This window comes from Eleginops maclovinus, chromosome 5 (assembly GCF_036324505.1).
Source record: "Eleginops maclovinus isolate JMC-PN-2008 ecotype Puerto Natales chromosome 5, JC_Emac_rtc_rv5, whole genome shotgun sequence".
NCBI classification, from domain to species: domain Eukaryota; kingdom Metazoa; phylum Chordata; class Actinopteri; order Perciformes; family Eleginopidae; genus Eleginops; species Eleginops maclovinus.
In genome coordinates this window covers 26,181,416-26,202,406 of record NC_086353.1, presented here as the reverse complement: position 1 = coordinate 26,202,406, position 20,991 = coordinate 26,181,416, and the positions used below count along the sequence as shown (strand labels likewise).

The window sequence follows — 20,991 nt, the reverse complement described above, 5'->3', positions numbered from 1 at the left end:
CACACACACACACACACACACACACACACACACACACACACACACACACACACACACACACACACACACACACACACACACACACACACACACACACACACACACACACACACACACACACAGTTTGATAATAATGTGACCTCATATGTCTGGTGGTTGTAAAACTTGAAGATTTGTATCATGGGGATGTACTTTTGTAATTCACTTGTCACTCTAAGTGTGTCCTTCCTGAAAACCACCTGTCACCAGTGACACTGGGGGGCTTGCTCACTAGTCCCACCATGTGGTTAGCTGCAGTATGATCAGCTTTAATACATATTTATTACAACATTGTTGAACACCCCTAATCATACATTTTTTACAGTGAATAAATAAATCAGAGCGATGTGGTTCCAAGGGTCCAAGGCAAAACACTTTGGCCCCAAATTGCTCCCATTGGCATGTTGACTGTATGGAAGTGATGAGCCTTTCGATAATAGCCTGAACGTTTTACATTTGTTGTAAAGGTTGTACTTAAGTCAGCTCATTGGATTTAAGCTTACATTTTATATTGTTTTAGAAATGGTGCTACTTTGCATAAGTCTGTAATGTACATGATTGAACTGGTGGACTGGTCTATAAGAGTATACAAATTGATGTTGAATTTTATATTGTGTATTCTTAAGATACTATTTTGATATACATCTTTTGAAATATTGATATGTATATAATTACTGTTTATTTTGTATTATATTTTAAGTCCTGTAATACTTGTTAACCTTCTGCTGAATAGATGGATGGATGAATGAATGGATAAAGGTTATGTAATCTAATATGATCTATTCACACACTGGCACTAATGCTGCCATTTTTGACATACATGTGCAAAATTCTGAACTTCAACACTAACCGCCGCTGAGGCTTTTATTTCCTGTAGTGAAACAAGGGTCAGGTAGACTGTTACATTGTAGACTCTGACTGCAGTGAAAACTGAAATGTTGACTTTAATTACATTTTGATGTCAACACATTTCACATAACTGTATTAAGTTAATAGAAAGCAATAATATTAAATTGAACCGAATATTTGTTTTCAAATTTAATATTTTAGCCTTTAACTAACATAATACAGCTATTTGAAATCTGTTGACAAAATACATTTAATCACAGTCAATTAAACGGTCAGTGTATGTAGGAAAACATGGTCTATTTGTCTGCAGTTCTGTTGATTTATCTGTTATCTACATTGGCATTTTTGTATCTTGTCAAACACTCAGCACAACAACATTCTGGCCCATTTATTTATCTTCCGTTAGTCCTGTAACACCAAACCCTTCAAACAGTTCCAAAATACAATTTATAAAATGGTGCTCCTTAGTTTAGCTTCAGTGAAATGGAAGTGGTTAATGAGAGGCAGACAGGCAGATATAACGTCCTCATTACTAAGTTCTTCAATTCAACCTTTATTCAAACAGGTGAGTCAGTCAGGTACAACTTTCATTTATTGTGACAGTCTGGAACCAAAAACCCTTCCACTCAAGTTTATCCTGAAGATGTTTGAGCTAACAATTATAACAACAACAATAAAGAACGCTGTAAACAAAGTTGGTATGTGTTTCTTCTGTTAAAAACAAAAAATATATATATACTGCAACAAACATCCGTCTTAGTCGTTTTGCAATTTCACACTATTGTGCGAGTCATTGAGCAAAAACTAAAATAGAAGCAAAACTCGGGAAGGTAAAAATACGTCTATATGTTTAAATAATTCACTGGCAGTAGTGATTAAAACCACAATTTAAATAAAATAAAACACAAATACAAATCCCACAAACTGCCTGTTTCCACAACAGGTCCAAACAGTCTAATGCTTTTCTACTCTAAAGCACCGGCTATATGTTTATTAAATGGTGTCACAGAGAGCCTAATAACTATATGTGCCAATTTTAGGGAAAACAATGTTTTTAATGTGACATTTCGGTATAAAGGCGCAATGTTGTGAGAAAAAATCATGCTTTTATGAGAGATAAATCTCAATTTTGAATGAAGTGGCACTTTTTGAGGAAAAAAGTCGTAAGATTATGTAAGAAATTTGCAATTTTCCTTGATAAATCAGATTATAAATATAAACTGGAAATAAGAAGATTAAACAGATTATGATAGAAAGTAGCAATATTATGTGTAATAACTTTGAAACATTAAATTGCAAGAATAAAGTGGAAACTTTACAGGAACAAATCTGAACATTACTGGTTTTTATGTATCTTCTGCAATTATACTCATTGTAGCCAAATGTGATATACAAGAAAGTCATTCAACCTACATGAGTCCAAACCGTTGCACAAATCAAAAAATCCCTTCTATGGCAAACAGAGTGAGATGTCACGGGGCATCACTGCAGAAAATGGCTGGATCGCACAAACACAAAGCTTTTAATGAAACGCTGACTCACAGCAGGCCTCTCCATGACTCGTGAGGAATGTATCACAGCGGTGCTAAAAGCATTAAAATCATTCGCAGTACACTCTGAGGTACAACTAAAGCAGTAGTGAAAATAATACACACAGACGGTGTGTAACAAAAATAAGTATATTCGTCCGTTAAGCTTACATTCATGTCGCGGTCGCATTGATCAAACGCTGACCGTACCTGCACATACACAACCTCTACTGCACCGAGAAAACGGACAGGTCGGCTTTAATTAAACATAATGTCAACAGATTTCACATAACTGTATTAGGTTAGTGGAAAGCAATAACATTACTTTTAAATTAAAAAAAGATTAGGTTTAGCTTAATATCAAACTAACCCAAAACTGTTGTGAAAAATGTGTTGACATAATGCATTTAAATAAAATCAACGTTTCGGTTCCTTCAGTGTGTGTTTCAAGATAACTAATAAAGTCAACATGTGTGAAGGCTCGGCTTCAGTGTGTGAAGCCTCAGGATGTCGAGTTACTTTAAGATTTGCTCAACTTTTCAGGGTCACTATCAATCAGAGAAAGGACAAAGGAGGATGAAGGACTGGCCCTTTAAATGCTGTGGTCTCCTGTCCGGAAGCTATTACCCCCTGCCCCCCCCCCACTGTACATACTGTACGTCCACTTTAAGTCCACACGGTTAAGGACAGTATGGACTCAGGCTGAACTTCTGATGTGGTTAGAAATGTGTGACGTGCGCTGACATGCAGGTCTGTCTTCACAGGCTAAATGCTTCTTTTAGTCTAATGTACAGTATCTACAAGGAAGGTGGAACAATAATACTTTAAGACTGTTGTTGAGGAATTCTATAGTAGATCTGGCCGTATTACTTGTTATTGACCACAGGTTATTACTGGTGAAGTACAATGTAGAGGTAAAGCTGGTGTGTGTGTGTGTGTGTTTCTGTCTGATCCAGTCACCAGACATTTGTAACCAGAAAGGTGCTATGTGTAGCATTTAACCACCGCATCAGCATCAACACACTGTTAGAATGATACACAAACCTCTTCCTGTTGCACAAATTGTTCTGATTGGACTTTGTTGGCCTTTGAACATTGAAGCAGTGCTAGCTTTCACCACTTCCACCATTTGACGTTAGCCTTGTTAACAGAAGTGGATCATTAAATATATCGGGTTGCACCAAACAAAGCACTTACTGTGGAAACTGAAAAGACATCAAATTATATTTTACAAAAACACAATACATTCCAATAATCTCACACAAAATATGGTCCATGTAAAGCACGATAACACGACTAACCTTGTGTACTCCTAATAAATTCAGCATTTCTGGGCGTTTAATCAAAGCTTGTGATGCTACCATAACTTCCTGTAGACTTTATTTGACGGGACATCGGTAGAGAGGTTCCAAGCAACAGATTTCCACATTACTGTACTAACTTAGACATTTCTTTAGTTTGATTGGCCTTGTAAATTTAGTAAATGACTAGTTTGAAGCTAGATAGCGGTCACTGAGAGCGTGACACAGACTAAGGGAAGGTTCTACGCTAGCTGGTGCAACCCGAGTGAAACTACTCGAGAGAGAAGGAATGGGATAACCTGGGAACCAAAATGATCTATATTATTCTTTAAACTGGCTGTGTTTAAACTTAACAACACACAAACTGATTATAGCATGCTAACATGCTAATGTTTATCATTAACCTTTTTAGAATGCAGAGGTTAGCAGGTTAGCAGGTGAGCATACTACGTTAGCATTAGAGTACAGCTTTAGAGCTATCATACTTCACTCTGGGCGTGTTTGACATACATTAGGATTCCTGGAGCCAATGATTGTAATGCTACACACAGCACCTTTGAGGGTAAAGGCAGAGATGCTATTCGTTACCTGTTGTTTTCCGATTGTCTGTTGGCCAAATATTTTACTCTGTATCCCTCACACACTCAGCCCTTCTGCATGCTATTCCAACAGTCCTTCAGATGTTCTTTCTTCTTCCCCCCCACAGTCCAGCCATCCTCTCTTCCTTCCATCACTCCCAGAAGATGTTGGTGATGTCAGAGTCCAGGCTGAAGATCCAGATCAGTAGCGGAGCTGAGATCAGGACAAACGACCAGGACACACCATTGAATGACTGCTGCATCCTCGCCATCAAGCCCGGGCTCATCCCCGTCCTCCGCTGCTCCTCTTCCTCTTCCACTGTCTGTTCGAGAGAAGGATTGCAACAAAGGAAAAAGTAAGACACGGACCTTAAACATTACTGGTGCAGTAATGACTTATTTTTGTAGGCCGACACCGAATGAAGGTTTGGAATATTGCAGTAAATAATCTCCGTGTCAAACAAACGCTTATGATTCTTGCACGTTTTGTTCAGCAGCATAATCCCCACATATTAACGATAGGGGATTTTGAAGTAAAAAGCTAATGTTAGGCTCTAAAGGAACTACAGCACGGCCACATGACTAAGCTGAAGACGGCTAATGTTCAGCGTGATGGCATTTAGTCGTCTCATTTATACACTTGCTAGCAACCCCCTATTTTAAGAAAGGTCTAAGCTTTGGAAATGTACGGGTGGGGTATTTTATGTTGCAGAACAAAACATCTTGTAATCCCGTATCAACCACAGATCTTATTTTAGGCATCTAACCGAAAACTCAAGATAAAAACATTGAGTAAAGATGAGGGAAACCAAAAGTAGTAAATTGCTAACTGAGTTTTGGGTTTAGGACTCAGGGTTTCCTGAACCACTCCAAGCTCTCATGGTCTTCTCACCTGCATCTGACTTCCTGGCTCAATGTAGTTGCGGGCCAGGAACTTTAGAGCTTCGTCCATCAAGATGACAGGAAGAGACATCTTCAACACCACCACCCACTGAGGCCAGGACAGAGGGCGTATCTGGAAGATCATCTGAAGCGGAGGGAAGGGAGGAAGTGTAAGTCATGTAAGTCAAGGATGGCTGATAAGTGTCAGTCAAAAGATATTGATGAGTGCATGCTCACCGGCAGTGGGTCTACATATAGAATGAGGAAGTGTAGAGCCATGGACAGACAGATGGCTCCCACCAGCCAGGGGTTTGACCAGGGAGGCATTTTCAGGAGGGACTGGTTCTCTGAAAGACTGGGCAGCACCATACAGTTTACAACAGGTTCATCTCTATCCTGGATCTCCAGCCTTCAGAAACCATTACAATCGCATGGAAATAATGACAATTACACTGGCTTGTTTCACACAGGACGTTTTCATTTACCTGTTCAAGGCGTTGCACATCTCTATGGTAACCAGGACAGACAGAGCCATTGTCATGGGATAAGGAGACTCAAAGACCGAACACTGCACCCCAGCAAACTCAGCGTGGCCTTCACTGCACTGCAGGTAGTGGGACTGTGGAGGAGACGCAAGGCAAAAAACATTGATGCCGAGTTCCTGTGTACTCTGACTCTATCTGCACACTTACAGAGTACCAGAGCAGGTAGAGGACAGGACAATATTTAAGATGGAGCAGCTGCAACTTAAAGCAGCGCATTTCTGCCAATATTCTTAATTTTTTAATATCTAATACACTATGCTTCCTACAGTTTTCAAAGAAGTTGTTTGATACATTTAAGGTAATGTGTAGGGCTGCCCCCGACTAATCATTAGTCGGCGAAACAAATATGCTCAGTGTGTGTGCTCGCTGCTTGTTCACACACTCATTAAGAATCCTAACCGGAGTTACTGCTGTTTGTACCGCTGGGCGGACTGCTCCGTCCGTGCGGTGCGCTGTGACTCTCATGCGCTTTCTTCGTGTACTGTTTGATTTATATTTCAACGGTTAATTATCACATTTTTATTTTATATTCCATGTGAAGCACAACGTACCATCCTGTTATAATAAGGTTCTTTATCAGCCTTTGAAAATGAAACCATTTTGGGAGAAGAAAAAAAATGGAATAGGATTTTTTTTTTTTAATAAATCATAATATATCATATACGTGAGACGATTAGTCGACTAATTGCCTGAATTGACGACTAGAAAATACTTGAGTCGATGGCAGCCCTAGTGATGTGCCTGTCTAAGGTGTTTTTCTAACTGCTATTTTTAGCAACATGTAACACCATGGTAATGGTCACTACATGGTTAACTGCTCACCCGCTTGTGTTAGTGCTACGGTATATCAGTTCAACTACAGAAGGATATAGTGACGTGTTTACCAGTTGATAGAAGGAAACTTTTGGTCCGTCATGGGCTGCCATGAACCACCAGGCAGCAGCCCCCACAGTAGCAGCTCCAACATAACCTGCAGAGAGAGAGGGGTGAGGAACAGGACATGTTGTCAAAAAGGTCAAATGATCGGCTGATGGATAAAGCATATGCAGATGTGTATGCATGTGGTAGAAACTGAGGATCTTATTTCTATGATGCCATCCTGTCCGCGGCTCATGACTCACATCCGATGATGAGGTAGCGACAGAACAACCAGCTGGAGATCAGAGGCTCTTTGGAGGTTCTAGGGGGGCGGGACATGATGTCCAGGTCTGGAGGGTTGAAGCCCAGAGCCGTTGCTGGGAAACCGTCAGTGACAAGGTTGACCCATAGCAGCTGGACTGGGATCAGCGCTTCAGGCATGCCCAGTGCTGCTGTCAGGAAAATACTGAGAGAGAGGACGGACAGATGAGAAGCAGTTACAGTGAGGAAACTCTGTCGTTCTTAAAGTGAGTACACCTTCCTCTTCCATCAATTCATCAATACTTACCACACCACCTCCCCTATGTTGGATGAGATCAGGTATCTGATGAACTGCTTCATGTTATTGTAAATGGCTCTGCCCTCCTCAACTGCAGCCACGATGGTGGAGAAGTTGTCATCAGCCAGGATCATCTCAGAGGCGGACTTAGCCACAGCTGTGCCGCTGCCCATAGCGATGCCGATCTCTGCCTTCTTTAGAGCAGGAGCGTCGTTCACACCGTCACCTGTCTGAAGCCACAGGAATTTTCCATTACATGTTGGAATATTGCAGAGAATAAGATCTTTCATCTCTTACGGTACATGAGCGTTTTGTTCAGCAGGATAATCTTCACATATCAACAGCACTTCATGATTTTTTACGTGGAAATACAATACAGAAGAAAAATGCTGTTAGGCTGTGAACGAAGTACATCACGGTCACATGCCTTATTGTCACCAAAGAAAAGCTAAAGGCTGCTAATGTTTGCAGGACTTATGTCTTCCCTGATTAGAAGGAGAAGTGTGCCAGTTTGTTTGATTGCTCGCCATAAACAGCAGTCTCAGCGCTCAATGATTAGAGGGGTGTGGCCCCGCACCTGTAGCCTACTGAGTAATCAAGACTGTCGTCCTTATAAACCAGCATTTACTTTAAACCTCTAACCTTTGGCATCAAACAAGGACAAAGACATAAGGCTGTAGTTGGAGGCGAAATGGAGGTGAATTCAACTTTGACTCGGCTCTGGATAAAACCAACAGCTAAATCAACATACTGCTGGGTCGATTGGAGATCAATTAAGTATACTAGATCTAATCTAATGTAAAAAAAATGTATGCAATGTAAATGCAACCTATTACTGACTAATTATATGTTGCAGGAAAATCATGGACATCTCAGCTGACATTATTTTAGGCATCTAACCAAAAAAGTGTAAAAAACGGACTTTGAGGCGAGGGAACAGGAAGTGCTTTTCCGGGTGGTGGGACTCATTCCTGCACCGCTCTATAACACTATCTCCAGTCTGAGGCGGTTCTCTTACCATGGCAGTGATTTCATTGAGGCTCTGGAGGTACTCCACTATGCGACTCTTGTGTGCCGGCTCCACCCGGGCGAAGCAGCGCACGGTCCTGCAGGCCTGCCGCTGCAGGTGGGGGGGAAGCTCGTCAAACTCCCTCCCTGTGAGGCCCCCATTGATCCCCAAGCCCTCCTGCTCCTCCTCCTGTTCTGTGATGATGCCCACCCTCCGACAAATAGACAGGGCTGTGCCTTTGTTGTCGCCTGGGAAGAAATGAATCATCAGCTCATCGTGTTAACACTTCATCCGTTTGATGCCGGACGCCTTCCAGCTGGACTAGAGGAGATGAAACCGCTTGCAGTCAGAAACCAAAGCAGCAGTGTACTCTGCCATTGTAATATATGCATTCTGTAATTAGTGTATTCTGCCATTTACTAAATACTCATTGCTTTCCAGTGAAAGTGAATGTGAATCTTATTTTAAGATTCAAAATACAGATGTTTTAGTTTTGTGTATAAGCGGATTATCTGGTGCTTTCTCACGAGATCCTAGCAAGCAACTTCTCATTTGCTTGGGTTAATTACTAATTAAGCACAAGCACAATGTCATCATTCTGTCAGAGTGCCTATATATCTATCTCATGTGGGTAAGTGCTCATTACCATTGCTACATATCCTGCCAATTGCACATATTCATTGTATTCTCACATCATAATCATAGCATAGGGAGTAATGTCAGATCCCTTTTATGTTTGAACCCTCAGGTCACTGCTTACATCTGTGGCTGTTCTGTTAGCTCTTCAGGTCTCTCAATGATTTTAAATATGGAGCTTAATGCTTCATAACATGTAAGTTAGAGGGTTTTCAATATATTGTCTTTGGTGATTGAAATGTAAAATGGGTCAGGTGTTTAGAAAATAAAAGAGAATGACATAAAAGAAAATTAGCAAACTTCCCTGACCTCTCAAATCGCAAGCATTGTAGTTTGTTTACATGTTTCCTGACCCTTTGCAGGACTGCAGCATTTAATAGGTGTAAGTACAAAATAGTAACTGAGGATATGGTTTTGTTTCACACCCAACATTCAGTTAAAGTGTGTTGTGTCTGTTTTCCTCTAAAGATCCGGCTGACTGGTGAGTCTTCATCTGCGTATCACATCCTTCTCTAACAGAGTGAACAGCAGTTGGAATTTCATCATCTAAGTTTTATACGTTTTGACCTATTGTTTTAAACCTTTACTAGTGTTTGTGGACATACACAGTACATTTAGATGTGTTTGTGGTCGTGTTACCTGTGATCATGATGACCCTGATGCCAGCCTGCCGACACATTCGGACCGCAGAAAGCACCTCTTTCCTGGGGGGATCCAACATGCCCACACAGCCCACAAAGGTCAGGTCTGACTGGGGAGAGGGAAGAGAGTGGGAACTAGTTTAGATAAAGTAACTGGTAAAGATTATCCAGTTCACGGTTCCCCTCCGGCACATGCTGTAAGTGTCCGATATCTTCATTTCCAAATGACCATCATCACCTCGTAGTCAATAAAGGTAGCTGAGTTCTCCACGTTGAGGCCTTTGATGTCAGGGGGCGTGTCCCTGGTTGCCATGGCGAGGCAGCGCAGCGTGTCTCTGCCTGCTCCCCACTCCCTCACAGTGGACAGGATCTGCTCTCGGACAGCTGGGCTCAAAGGCACACGAGAAGCCGCGCCGACCCGGATAAAGTTACAGCGCTCTAGCACGCTCTCTGGAGCTCCCTGCAGACAGAGGGAGGGGGGTGGGGGGGATTAGACATTGCTGGGAATATGAAAATGTGAGAGACCTTAGGAGTTGTTGAAACACACCTTGACAAACATCTTGGCTCCAGAGGCAGACCTGATGTGTTTATTGGAGGAACAGAAGACGGACATGGATTTCCTGTCTCTGGAAAACTCCAGCGTCAGCTCCTTCTTCATCAGCTGCTTAATTACCTGAAAACAACAAGAATACAACATTGATATGTACACTTTGTACAGTACAGCGTTCCTGGAAGAACAATCAGAAATCAGCTAATCTAAACGAATGGTGTACAAATGTTAATGTGAATTTGTTTTCATCCAAAGTTCAAATCTGCTAGATGAAACATGTAATGACTGCTATTGCGTCTTGGCAACTTTTAGATGAGATCAAATATGATACATAAAATGATCACTTGACTGTTTGCTGCATGTGTGTGTGACGTACAGAATATGAAACGGGTCAGAACATTAGCTTTATGTCTCCGAGCGGAACAGGAGGAGATGCATGGGTAGGTCTGCAGAAGTCAAAAGGAAGGATTCATTTTCACCAGCATCACTTTAAATGCACACACACACACACACACACACACACACACACACACACACACACACACACACACACACACACACACACACACACACACACACACACACACACACACACACACACACACACACACACACACACACACACACACACACACACACACACACACACACACACACACACACACACACTTACTGAGCAGCAGGCTGTAGCTCTCTCTGCAGGGCGGAGTCCTCTCAGCTCAGTGTCGAACACGTTCATCTTCTCCACCAGACAGCAGAGCGCCGTCTCTGTGGCCTCCCCAACCTTCTCGAACACACCCTTAGACTGACAAACACACACACAGTGGTTTTAGTTAGCTGTTCTGACTGTTGCTCGTAAGACATATCCATTGTAAGGTAATCTCTGCTGGTGTGCCTAAAGTCCCGTCTCACCTCGTTGAAGTCCAGTGAGGAGTCATTGCACAGAGCACAGATGGAGGCTAACTCCACCAGGCCTTCATACTGACTGCTCTTCACAACTGAGCCATCCTTATACCTGTAGACACCGCAGTAAAGAGGGAAAAGTGGAGGGCGTGAACACAGATGGTGAGAATAAGGAAGAGTAGATACATTGTGGGCTCTTTCAATCCATGTCCATGCATAATTCACAAACTGCCAGCGGTTAATGGCTAGGGATTAAAGGTTAAAGACACTCACACTTCCCCTTCAGGGGCGTAAGTAGATCCGGTCACTGTGAACTCGTTCAGGCTGCAGCGCTCCCCTGACACACTGTCTACTACAAACATCTAAACAGTTGCAAACACATGCAGAAACACAATGCAGTAGTTGATTAGTTCCATAATATTAGAAGACACATGAAGGTTAGGTCCACATTCCATCAGGACATTTGACACTCAGCAACTTCTAAAGTATTTGTAGCGATGCACTTTTTCATCACTTTTCTAACAGCAGAACTTCTCAGATGAAAGCAGTTATTTGGTCTTTGCTTATATGAACCTCCTTTTATTTTTTTCCCCAGTTTATTAGCGAGAGTCTTTATTTTACTGCTGCCATTACTTTAATACTGGTTTCCATATGATCATTTAGGGCAGAGTTTTCCAAACTTCTTCCACTGAGCGCAACATACAGACAAATATACAAAGGTCTGGGCCCCTCATTACAGGTGAGGTATATTGCCTCATAAGTTAAGTTATAAGTTAGCAAAATCAATCTATTATCATAACATTATGCTTGATGCTTGAAAAACCCCTACTTCACAGCTCTCCATAGGGTTTCATTTATTTTGCTGGCAGCTCATTCCTAAAACAGACGCCTCAGATTGCTTATTATAAGAGGAAATATAAAGGGAATGTCTCAAGTTTCTGATGTAAATAAGTTATTGGGCTGTTTTCTTATCAACAAGTTAGAAAATGTTCTCAACTCTAATTGACTGAATTAATTTGAAAAGTGAGCTTGTTAACATATGAAAACTGTTACATATTTAAAAGTAATATATTTTTCAATATATTTTTAAGAAGTACAATACAAGGCAAGCACAAGTTTACTTTGGGGGCCATATGTCATTATACTTTTTTTTTAATGAGAATTGAGAAAGTTTGCTTAGGGCCGATTCAAAAGGGCCAGCGGGCCGCATTTGGCACCCTGGCCGTAGTTTGGACACCCCTGATTTAGGGTGCATGGATTTATCATAAAGAACTATTCGTTAACCCAAAAGTAGTTTTATAGTGGTTCATTGTGTACATAAACTCACTGAAACTATGTTGCCTGATTTGGATGCTCCCTCATGGATAACTGATGGACGCCATGATGACTGTCACGTGATTAATATCCCTGAGTCTTATCTATGAGGGCATTATGAGGCTGATACAGCTGTGTGATCTTACCCTGCACACGGACATCTGGTTGGTGGTCAGTGTTCCTGTCTTGTCGGAGCAGATGACTGAGGTGCAGCCCAGCGTCTCCACTGACGGCAGGCTTCGCACGATGGCGTTCTTCCTGGCCATCCTTCCGTGTGCCCAGAGCCAGGCAGGTAGTGATGACTGCTGGGAGGCCTGTGTGAGAAAACCAGAAGAAGAGCATGGAGATGAGAAAGCTTTCTTTAAGAGAGGGAAAGAGTTTGTCTTGGTTAAAAAAAATGTAATTTGGTAATTGCAATGATAATCTGCAAAGAAAACTGCAGCCTTCTCAAGCATCATTGTTGGGATGTAGGTGCCTTGCTCAATGACACATGTACGGTTATTTAGAGTGAGAAGAGAAAGATGCACCACGCCTATGTTTTTGCCCTCGCACGGACAGTGTAACAACATGTGTGAGAGGTGATGTTTCTGCATTGATGGACAGATTTAAGGTTTGACCTTCTGGTATGGCAGCCACAGCCAGAGCCACAGCGATCTTGAAATAGTACACAGCTCCTCTCAGCCAGCTGCCTCCATGGACCGGGTCGTTGAAGTGTCCCACATTGATGGCCCACACTGCCACACAGATCACACTGATGACCTGCAGGGGAACCGTGAAAGATATATTCAATCTGTAGAGGACAATTTATCACAATAAATGATACAGTTGGCATAGGGTCCTCGCCTTAGACAGCTGTTCTCCAAACTGGTCCAGTTTCTGTTGCAGGGGGGTCCTCTCAGGGTCAGTGGCAGCCATCTCATCTCGGATTTTCCCAATCTCTGTCTGCACCCCTGTTGCCACGACAACCCCAATGGCACGGCCCGCTGCTATGTTGGTTCCCTGGGCAAAGGTCATGATCTTTACTGTGAAACTGGTTCTCAAAAGAGTTTTCAGCACCGATGTAATAGATGTGATTCATTCTCATGTAGCTGCATTTGAAATGAAGGCAAATCTACATTATTACAAAATATACTGAATTCTGTGATAGCAGAGGAACTGAATAAAGAATTAGTTGATGTTAGCTTAATAATTGAATGATAAGAGGCTTTATTCCATCACTTAGAAGTAAGTTAGGAATTCAACTGGCATTGTTTTGCTTTCAAACAAAACTAGGGTTTACCTCAATTTACATTAAAAAAAATGTGGTGCCCCAAAGTATTACATTATGTTACTAAAAAAAAGTGTTTCGTTAAATCCCATAAGAATGTACACTCTACCCAGCCCTATTCAACTAGCGGCCCGCGGGCCGAATCTGGAGCTTCTGAACTTTTTTCTGGCCACAAGAAGTTGCCTGCAAATCGAAATGGCATATGTGTAATAGCATAAATAGAACTAATGTCTGAATCACACTAAATCCGGCGATGCGGCGAAAACGCAGGTTTCTCCATTCATTTGAATGAGGCCCGTTGTTTTGCCTGCTGCGCTCTGAGTCGCAGGCAAATTACAGTCCTCATGCAAAACTCGGCTTGTTTTGCCTGCGGCTCAGAGTGCAGCAGCCAAAATAACGGGCCTCATCAAATGCGTCTGGAAGGTTCGCGGGCCACAGAGACAGTACAAGAGTTTCAATGTCTCTCTCCAAGCCAAAGACACGTAAAGTTGATTCGTAGAATCGCCAATTCCAGAATGAATGGACTGACAAATATTTATTTACTTTGCCAGCAGCAAGTAATAAACCGGTGTGTTTATTGTGCAACGAATGTATATCCGTGATGAAAGAATACAACGTAAAGCGACACTATTACTCAAATCACGGCTCGTTTTCTGCCAGTTTTCCCGCGGGCTCAGAGGAACGGAGAAGGAAAGTACAGGGACTGCTAGCATCGTTTGAACGGAGTCAAAGTGGCTTTGAGTCACTTTTGCACGGAACAAGACAGAGCTACGATAGCATCCCTGCGAGTAGCCTGGACACTAGCCGGACAGAAGAGGCCCTTTACCGACGCGGAGACCGTTAAAGAGTGCATGCTTGCTGTCATTGATGAAGTGGTTATTGACCAAAAAGTTAAAGACAGCGTCACTTCAGCCATTAAAAAAGTACCTCTCTCAGACACAACACCTCGCAGAGTGGAACTACTTGCAAAGGGTGTGTCAAGGAAGCTTTTGGAAAACCTTCGAAAAGCGGAGTTTATATCAAACGCTGTGGACGAATCAACTGACTGTACTGACATGGCCCAGCTATGCATCTATGTGAGGTTTTTAGATGGAGATCGCTTTAGGGAAGAACTTCTGGGGCTTATTCCGTTGGAGGGACACACTACAGGTGAGGTTATTTTTCAAACGATAGTCTCGTTTTTTAACGAACGTCAACTGGATTTAAAAAGTGTGCCTGTTGGTCACTGATGGCGCTCCAGCTATGACCGGCAGAGTGCAGGGGCTGGTGGCGCGTCTATCTGCCATAGCCCCACACATGCAGTATTTACACTGTATTATTCATCAATCTGTGTTGTGTGCAAAGCTCAGTGGTGATTTGAAAAACACCATGGACACTGACATGCAAATTGTGAATTTCAATCGCTCAACCTCCAGCCTGCAACACCGCCTGTTCTGTCAGCTGCTTGCTGACACGTTTGCTGAACACACGGACTTACTCGTCCACAACGATGTCCGATGGCTCAGCAAAGGAAAGGTCCTGGACCGTTTCTGTGTCTTTCCTTGGCACGTGTAAGCACAAACAAGCTTCAAACCTCTTGGAGCTCATGTTGGATGAACAGTTTAAGGCAGATGTTTACTTTCTGTGTGACATTTTTGGACATTTTGAATTGCGAACTGCAGGGCCGCGAAAAGTCTATCGCTGATTTGGTTGAAAGACTTTGTGCCTTCAAGACAAAGCTAACGATCTTCAAAACAGACCTTATGACAACAAAAGCTGCATTTCCCACAACTCCATGCATTTATGACCACATCACCCAGGGCAAACATAACACCAGTCATGACAGACTTCATGACAAAATTGACTGAAAACTTTACTGACAGATTCCAAGGCTTCAGCATTCCAACTGAGGTATTGCAGTTTGCTCGTGACCCATTTTACATCAAGCCTGATGCAGACTTCTGTGTAAAAGTAAAAGAGGTACTGTCTTGCATTGATGAGAGCCTCTTTCAGGTGGAGCTGGTTGATGTGCAGTCTTCCTTTGCTTTAAAACAGCTCCTGCAGTCTGAGGGTGTGGTAGACTTTTGGTCTAACCATGTTAGCCAGTATCAGTACCCCACAATGAGGAAGGTGGCCTTGTTTATACTGACAATGTTTGGATCTACCTTTACTTGTGAGTCTAGCTTTTCTCATATGAATGCCATCAAAACAAGGGCACGTTGCTCCATGCCAATGAGAAGTTGCATGAGTGTCTCAGGATTGCTCTTACCACTTACGAGCCAAACTATGCTGAAATAGCTAAATCAAGGCAGTGTAATTTCTCTCACTGACTCAAACAGGCTAAACATGACAGAAGTCTGCGGTATGTAGATCTGTTTTTATGGTCATTCATGTTATGGTCATTCAAACAAGCCTACTCACTGTTTTGCAAACTGTAAAAATGTTTCCAAGACATGAATGTTATTGTGAGTCTGATGGGTATTGTTTTCCTATGTTTTGCATTTAGCCTTACATTTTATGGATGTGTGTTGTTTTCAAAGCACCTTATGTATGCTTGGAAGTGTTGAGGATATTATAAACAGGGTTACTTACTGTTGATGTGATGAATATCGTTTTATTATGTTCATCTTGTTGTGTACATTAGTGGACATGGAACCTCATGTCTGGATAGTTGTAAAGATGCAACATTGTGCACTTTTGTGTCGAACCTTGTAACCATAGCTTTCCTACTTCTTTTGTATGGATTGGTTGCTTTCTGCAATGATTTGTGGTGACACAATTAAAGTGAAAAAAGGGATGCACGTGTTCTAGTAGTTAATTTAATGTATTAGTATCTATTAACACTACTGCAAGTAAGACTTATTTGTATTGAGTCCTTGACAAAGTATTGTGTGGCCCACAAACCCCCTGTGATTTTCCTATTTGGCCCACTTGCTAATGAAGTTGAATAGCCCTGCTCTACACTAAATGTATGTATTTATGATGGAGCAATTGGTAATTAATTATTAACAATCTGCTACAGTATTTCACATACTTCATTTAAATGGTTGTGACTAGGGTCAACAGCGACCTCTCAGCGGACAGTTATATATATAATAAGCAATGTTGGGTGCTCCAGTTAAAGCAGGTCAGATTAACCGTCTGAGACCTGCAGGACTGTCAGCTGTACCAGGCAGCATAACCGAAACTAGGAAACCCAGGACATCCTCTGGTAAATTATGCCGTTTTTCCACAGAGCTGGAGCCAGAGCTGGAGCCAGAGCTGGAGCCAGAGCTGGAGCCAGAGCTGGAGCCAGAGCTGGAGCCAGAGCTGGAGCCAGAGCTGGAGCCAGAGCTGGAGCCAGAGCAGATAAAGATCTGTTTTTTTGTGTTTCCACCGTGTTTCCAATACGAACCAATACGCTTACTTCGGAGGGGCGAGATTAACCTGAGCAATAACAGTTCATGGCGAGTACAGCGAGTAGAAGTTGTAGCGAGCAGCACCGCTCAGCAAAGTGACTAGAACACGACCACGCACTTATAAACACACACTCTATAAAGTCAGGCAACACTAACCAGGCTCAGTGTGATGCTGTTTATTTTACCGTACTTTAATCACCATCCGTTCACTGTAATTGATCATTGGGAAGCGCAGGCAGACGTTCTCCTGTTGTATTATTGCAGCTATCGGATGGAATCAATACATGGACTACACAGGTTACTATCAGAAGTAAAATCATAATGAAAACTACACCGGTAAAATATGCCTGTGGAAAACGGCTTATGCCACAATAGGATAACAGAGTAGTGAAGATAGTGAGAGTAGCCTCGCTGGCTATGCTAACATCACCTGTCCAATGCCAGAGACACTTTCATAACAGCGTTGTGATGCAAAACAGCGTCAATTCAGATTGAAACATGGGGGGGGTATGCATCAGCTGCTCGTGTGACAGGCAGACAGTGAATATGAATCAGTCATAAGCGGTTACGTCATGACGCAAACGATGACGCAATGACGCAGCTCCACTTGGGCTCCACTCGGCCTCTGAGCTGTGGAAACACAAGGTATGCTACAGGCTAGAACCAGAAAAGCACCAGAAAAGCAAAAGATCGGATCTTGAACCAGATCCGGTTTGATGGAAAAGGGCATTAGTAAGGCTAACATTTGGAGAGGGAAAAACTAGCATGGCTTTATTCACAGGGCTCCGTGGACTTCTCAACTTAAGAGATCTTTATTTTTGACTGATACCCATGTGGTTGTTGAGACTCACAGAGAAGAGCATGTTCTTCTTGTCCTGGTTGACAGCTCGGGGGTCTGGGACAGGGTCTGTGTGTTTCAGCACCGACACAGACTCCCCCGTCAGGATGGACTGGTCCACCCTCAGAGTCGTGGAGCAGATGGAGGTCAGTCGGATGTCAGCTGGGACCTTATCCCCAACTGCAAGGTAATAAACAGATAATGATTTCATTAAGTTTAGATAAGGACTATTGTGGGTTTTTATTCAAAACTGTAGCTTAACTTTGCTTCCTTAACAAGAGCGGTGAAGAAGGGTGCCTCTTAAAAATCCAAACAGGACAAACTTTACAGTTAATCTTTATTTAATCATTTTAAACAACTTGAAAGTGGACAATATTGCATGAACTGCTTGTCTTTGCTTCCCACTCTACTATCTCCACACCATGTAATTAAATAATAAAACAGCTCTATAGGCCAAGACACCAAGCAGACCTCAATGGTCTATCTATCATGTATGAATTATACAAAACGTTTTAGCTCACTTTCCTAAAGTCAACAGGGAAAACTATTTTGGGCTCAAATGAAATCACAAGACTGACACAGAAGTTGTAGTTCAACTGTTACTACTAAAATGTGGCCAGCTCACTTCCTGTGGGCTTGGTAACATGAGACAAAGTTATAGTCAATTATTTAATGAGGTTAAAACATCTTGCAATGTATGCATGTTATTCAGCAAGTCAAATGACTGTTATAAAAATGTCCTGTGTCATGAGCACATGTGAGAGTAAGGCATTGTACACAGTCAAATTAAAAGACTAGAAATAAACAATAGAAAATGTAAACATCTCAATAGAAATAAAATAGCATTAAAAAAGTAGAGAAATATACATGTCAGAATAAAAATGTACACAAAATATAAAGCAGGATGTTACATAAATATTGCGTGTGTAAGGAAGGGAATATTCAATTGAATATAACTGTAAAATGAACAGTCCAGTTATCCAGCAGATGGAGAGGAGATCTGCCAGCCAGCGGTGACTTGTTATATAAAGTTATGGCAGTAGGCAGGAATGTTCTCCTGTATCTGTGTCTGTTCTCCTGTTAGTGTTCATGACATTTAAACCCCAGTGCAGAGCCTGTTTGGCAGATTGCTGAGTCTCCAGGTTTGCTCCATGCAGCTTTCCTGAGAACCGCTCATCCAAACAAATACACTTCACGCTGGGCTTCCTTAAGTGTTTGGCAATACACTCGCTAGGTGTGCAGTTCAATAAATGGTTGTGGAGAAATTGAAGGACAGACATACAGACAGACTACCATTTTGGTAAGATGTCTGCTTTATGTAATACGGACAGATGGATTCACATGGAAGTTTAGAATTCTTTTTGCTAAGAGCACAGCCTTTCATAAACTGTTTATACGTGTTTATATGTGAGTCAGAGAAACTCAGAGAGAGAAATGAAGGAGAGGCTGCACTGACACGTTAGCCTTGTGCTTCCTTTCCACTTTGACAAGTTATCCTGAGATACAATCTAAGCACTAAAAGGAAACATGTGCCATGTTAGAGAGCAATGAAACGTTTACTAGAGCAGAAATATTCTTACCTAAAGTCACATATATTCATTCGTAATGAAGACATTGCTCAAAAAAGTTGTTATTTAATAAATGAAAAGCCCTTTCACTATTTATCAATGTTTGAGTGAAAATCCTCGAACTTCAATCTACTTAAATTATCTTTTTCGTAATAATGATGAATACAGGTAGTTATATATATACAGCCGCGGAAGAAATTAAGAGCCCACTCCAATTGTTTCTTAAATCTTTATCTCTACATGTATGGCAGCCAGTCCAGTGTCTGTTGAATTCCAACACAGAGAAATGTTATCAGTAGTTTATATGATACAATAAAACATTTAATAAATCATTGAACTCAAAGACAAACCTATAAATGATGAAACCAGAGAAACTGATAATGCTGAAGTGGTCTCTTCATTTTTTCGGGGGCTGAATAAGCCTAAATGAATAACAAGAACTGGCACCGTAGTGAAAAAGTCATATTTAAGCCTCTATTATGTTGGGCTAAAAACAGCAGAAAGAGAATTGAACTGTGAGTCACATTAAACACAGCCACACTCGAGTTCCCATGACCTTGAAGTCTAATACTTTCACTACAAACAGAAGGGCACAGGATCTCTCTGCCGCTCACACACACACACACACACACACACACACACACACACACACACACACACACACACACACACACACACACACACACACACACACACACACACACACACACACACACACACACACACACACACACACACACACACACACACACACACACACACACACACACACACCTAACCCCGTTTCCTCTCTCCGAGCAGCCTGAAATAGCAGTGAGAATCTGGAGGATTCTTTTCTTACTGGGTCAAGATAAAATGGCGTGTGTGATCATTCAAATGTTCCTACAGCCCAGCTGAATTGATTTGTGGATCTGTGAATACAGCTGGCCTCCTCTACTGTAGTTAGACAAATTACATTCATAACCTCCAAAAAAGCCTGAGCACTTCATATTTACAGTGACAGTCACAAGGACCTTAAACGTCTACATGCACTCTAACACCCGAGGGAAAAATGTCGGCACTCCAGAAGCACTCCGAGTGGATGAAACAGGTTTACACAGAAGACCATTAAATAAGATTCCATACATATCATTAACAGACTATTGAAATAAGGATGACATTACATCTCTTATCGTTCATTTGAGCATGCTCGAAGCCATACTACAAAGGCTTTTGAGATCAAATACTTTCCATGAGGGCCTTGTGCACCTCTCACTGGGTTTCCATGACGATAACAGCCAGAGGAGAGGGCAGAGATGTGAGCCAGGACTGACTAAACAAAGACGCAGTGTGTAAACAGCATGCAGTGAAAGATACACTAAAAACACGCTCGGGCAGTGTGTATAAACATGAAGGGGATTTTTTAATATACTTGTTCTTTTCCTTCTAACTGCAGATTCAACGTTATACTACAACTTTTTAATAATAGCACGTAGGATGTAATTTAATACGTTTCACCATCATACCATCCAAAGTATGAAAGAATGATGAAAACCGAAAGGGACAACATGTCCTAGAATTTCACATCATGATATAACTACTTATTTAGTACTTGACCGCAGTATATAACAGTCATTTCTAATAATACAATTCATTAGATTAAAATAATGACCCAGAGAGGCAGTATACAATTATACTGCCTCTCTGGGTCATTATTTTAATTGACCCAGAGAGGCAGTATACAATTAAAAGATGGATTAAAGAATGAA

General features: G+C 41.8%; 1 protein-coding gene across 1 annotated transcript in view; it reads right to left on the bottom strand.

The window, feature by feature from the left end:
• Positions 1 to 1,261: 1,261 nt before the first annotated feature.
• Positions 1,262 to 20,991, bottom strand: part of si:dkey-28b4.8 (sarcoplasmic/endoplasmic reticulum calcium ATPase 2) — a 31,958-nt gene continuing 12,228 nt past the window's right edge. The window contains 19 exon segments of the mRNA XM_063883365.1: positions 1,262 to 4,619; positions 5,189 to 5,323; positions 5,416 to 5,533; positions 5,664 to 5,797; positions 6,608 to 6,693; positions 6,845 to 7,047; positions 7,150 to 7,370; positions 8,159 to 8,397; positions 9,425 to 9,536; positions 9,665 to 9,886; positions 9,974 to 10,099; positions 10,650 to 10,781; positions 10,889 to 10,991; positions 11,153 to 11,241; positions 12,340 to 12,462; positions 12,464 to 12,507; positions 12,811 to 12,952; positions 13,037 to 13,192; positions 17,689 to 17,855. Coding sequence (XP_063739435.1) covers positions 4,449 to 4,619; positions 5,189 to 5,323; positions 5,416 to 5,533; positions 5,664 to 5,797; positions 6,608 to 6,693; positions 6,845 to 7,047; positions 7,150 to 7,370; positions 8,159 to 8,397; positions 9,425 to 9,536; positions 9,665 to 9,886; positions 9,974 to 10,099; positions 10,650 to 10,781; positions 10,889 to 10,991; positions 11,153 to 11,241; positions 12,340 to 12,462; positions 12,464 to 12,507; positions 12,811 to 12,952; positions 13,037 to 13,192; positions 17,689 to 17,855 — 2,723 coding nt within the window. The 3' untranslated portion in view covers positions 1,262 to 4,448.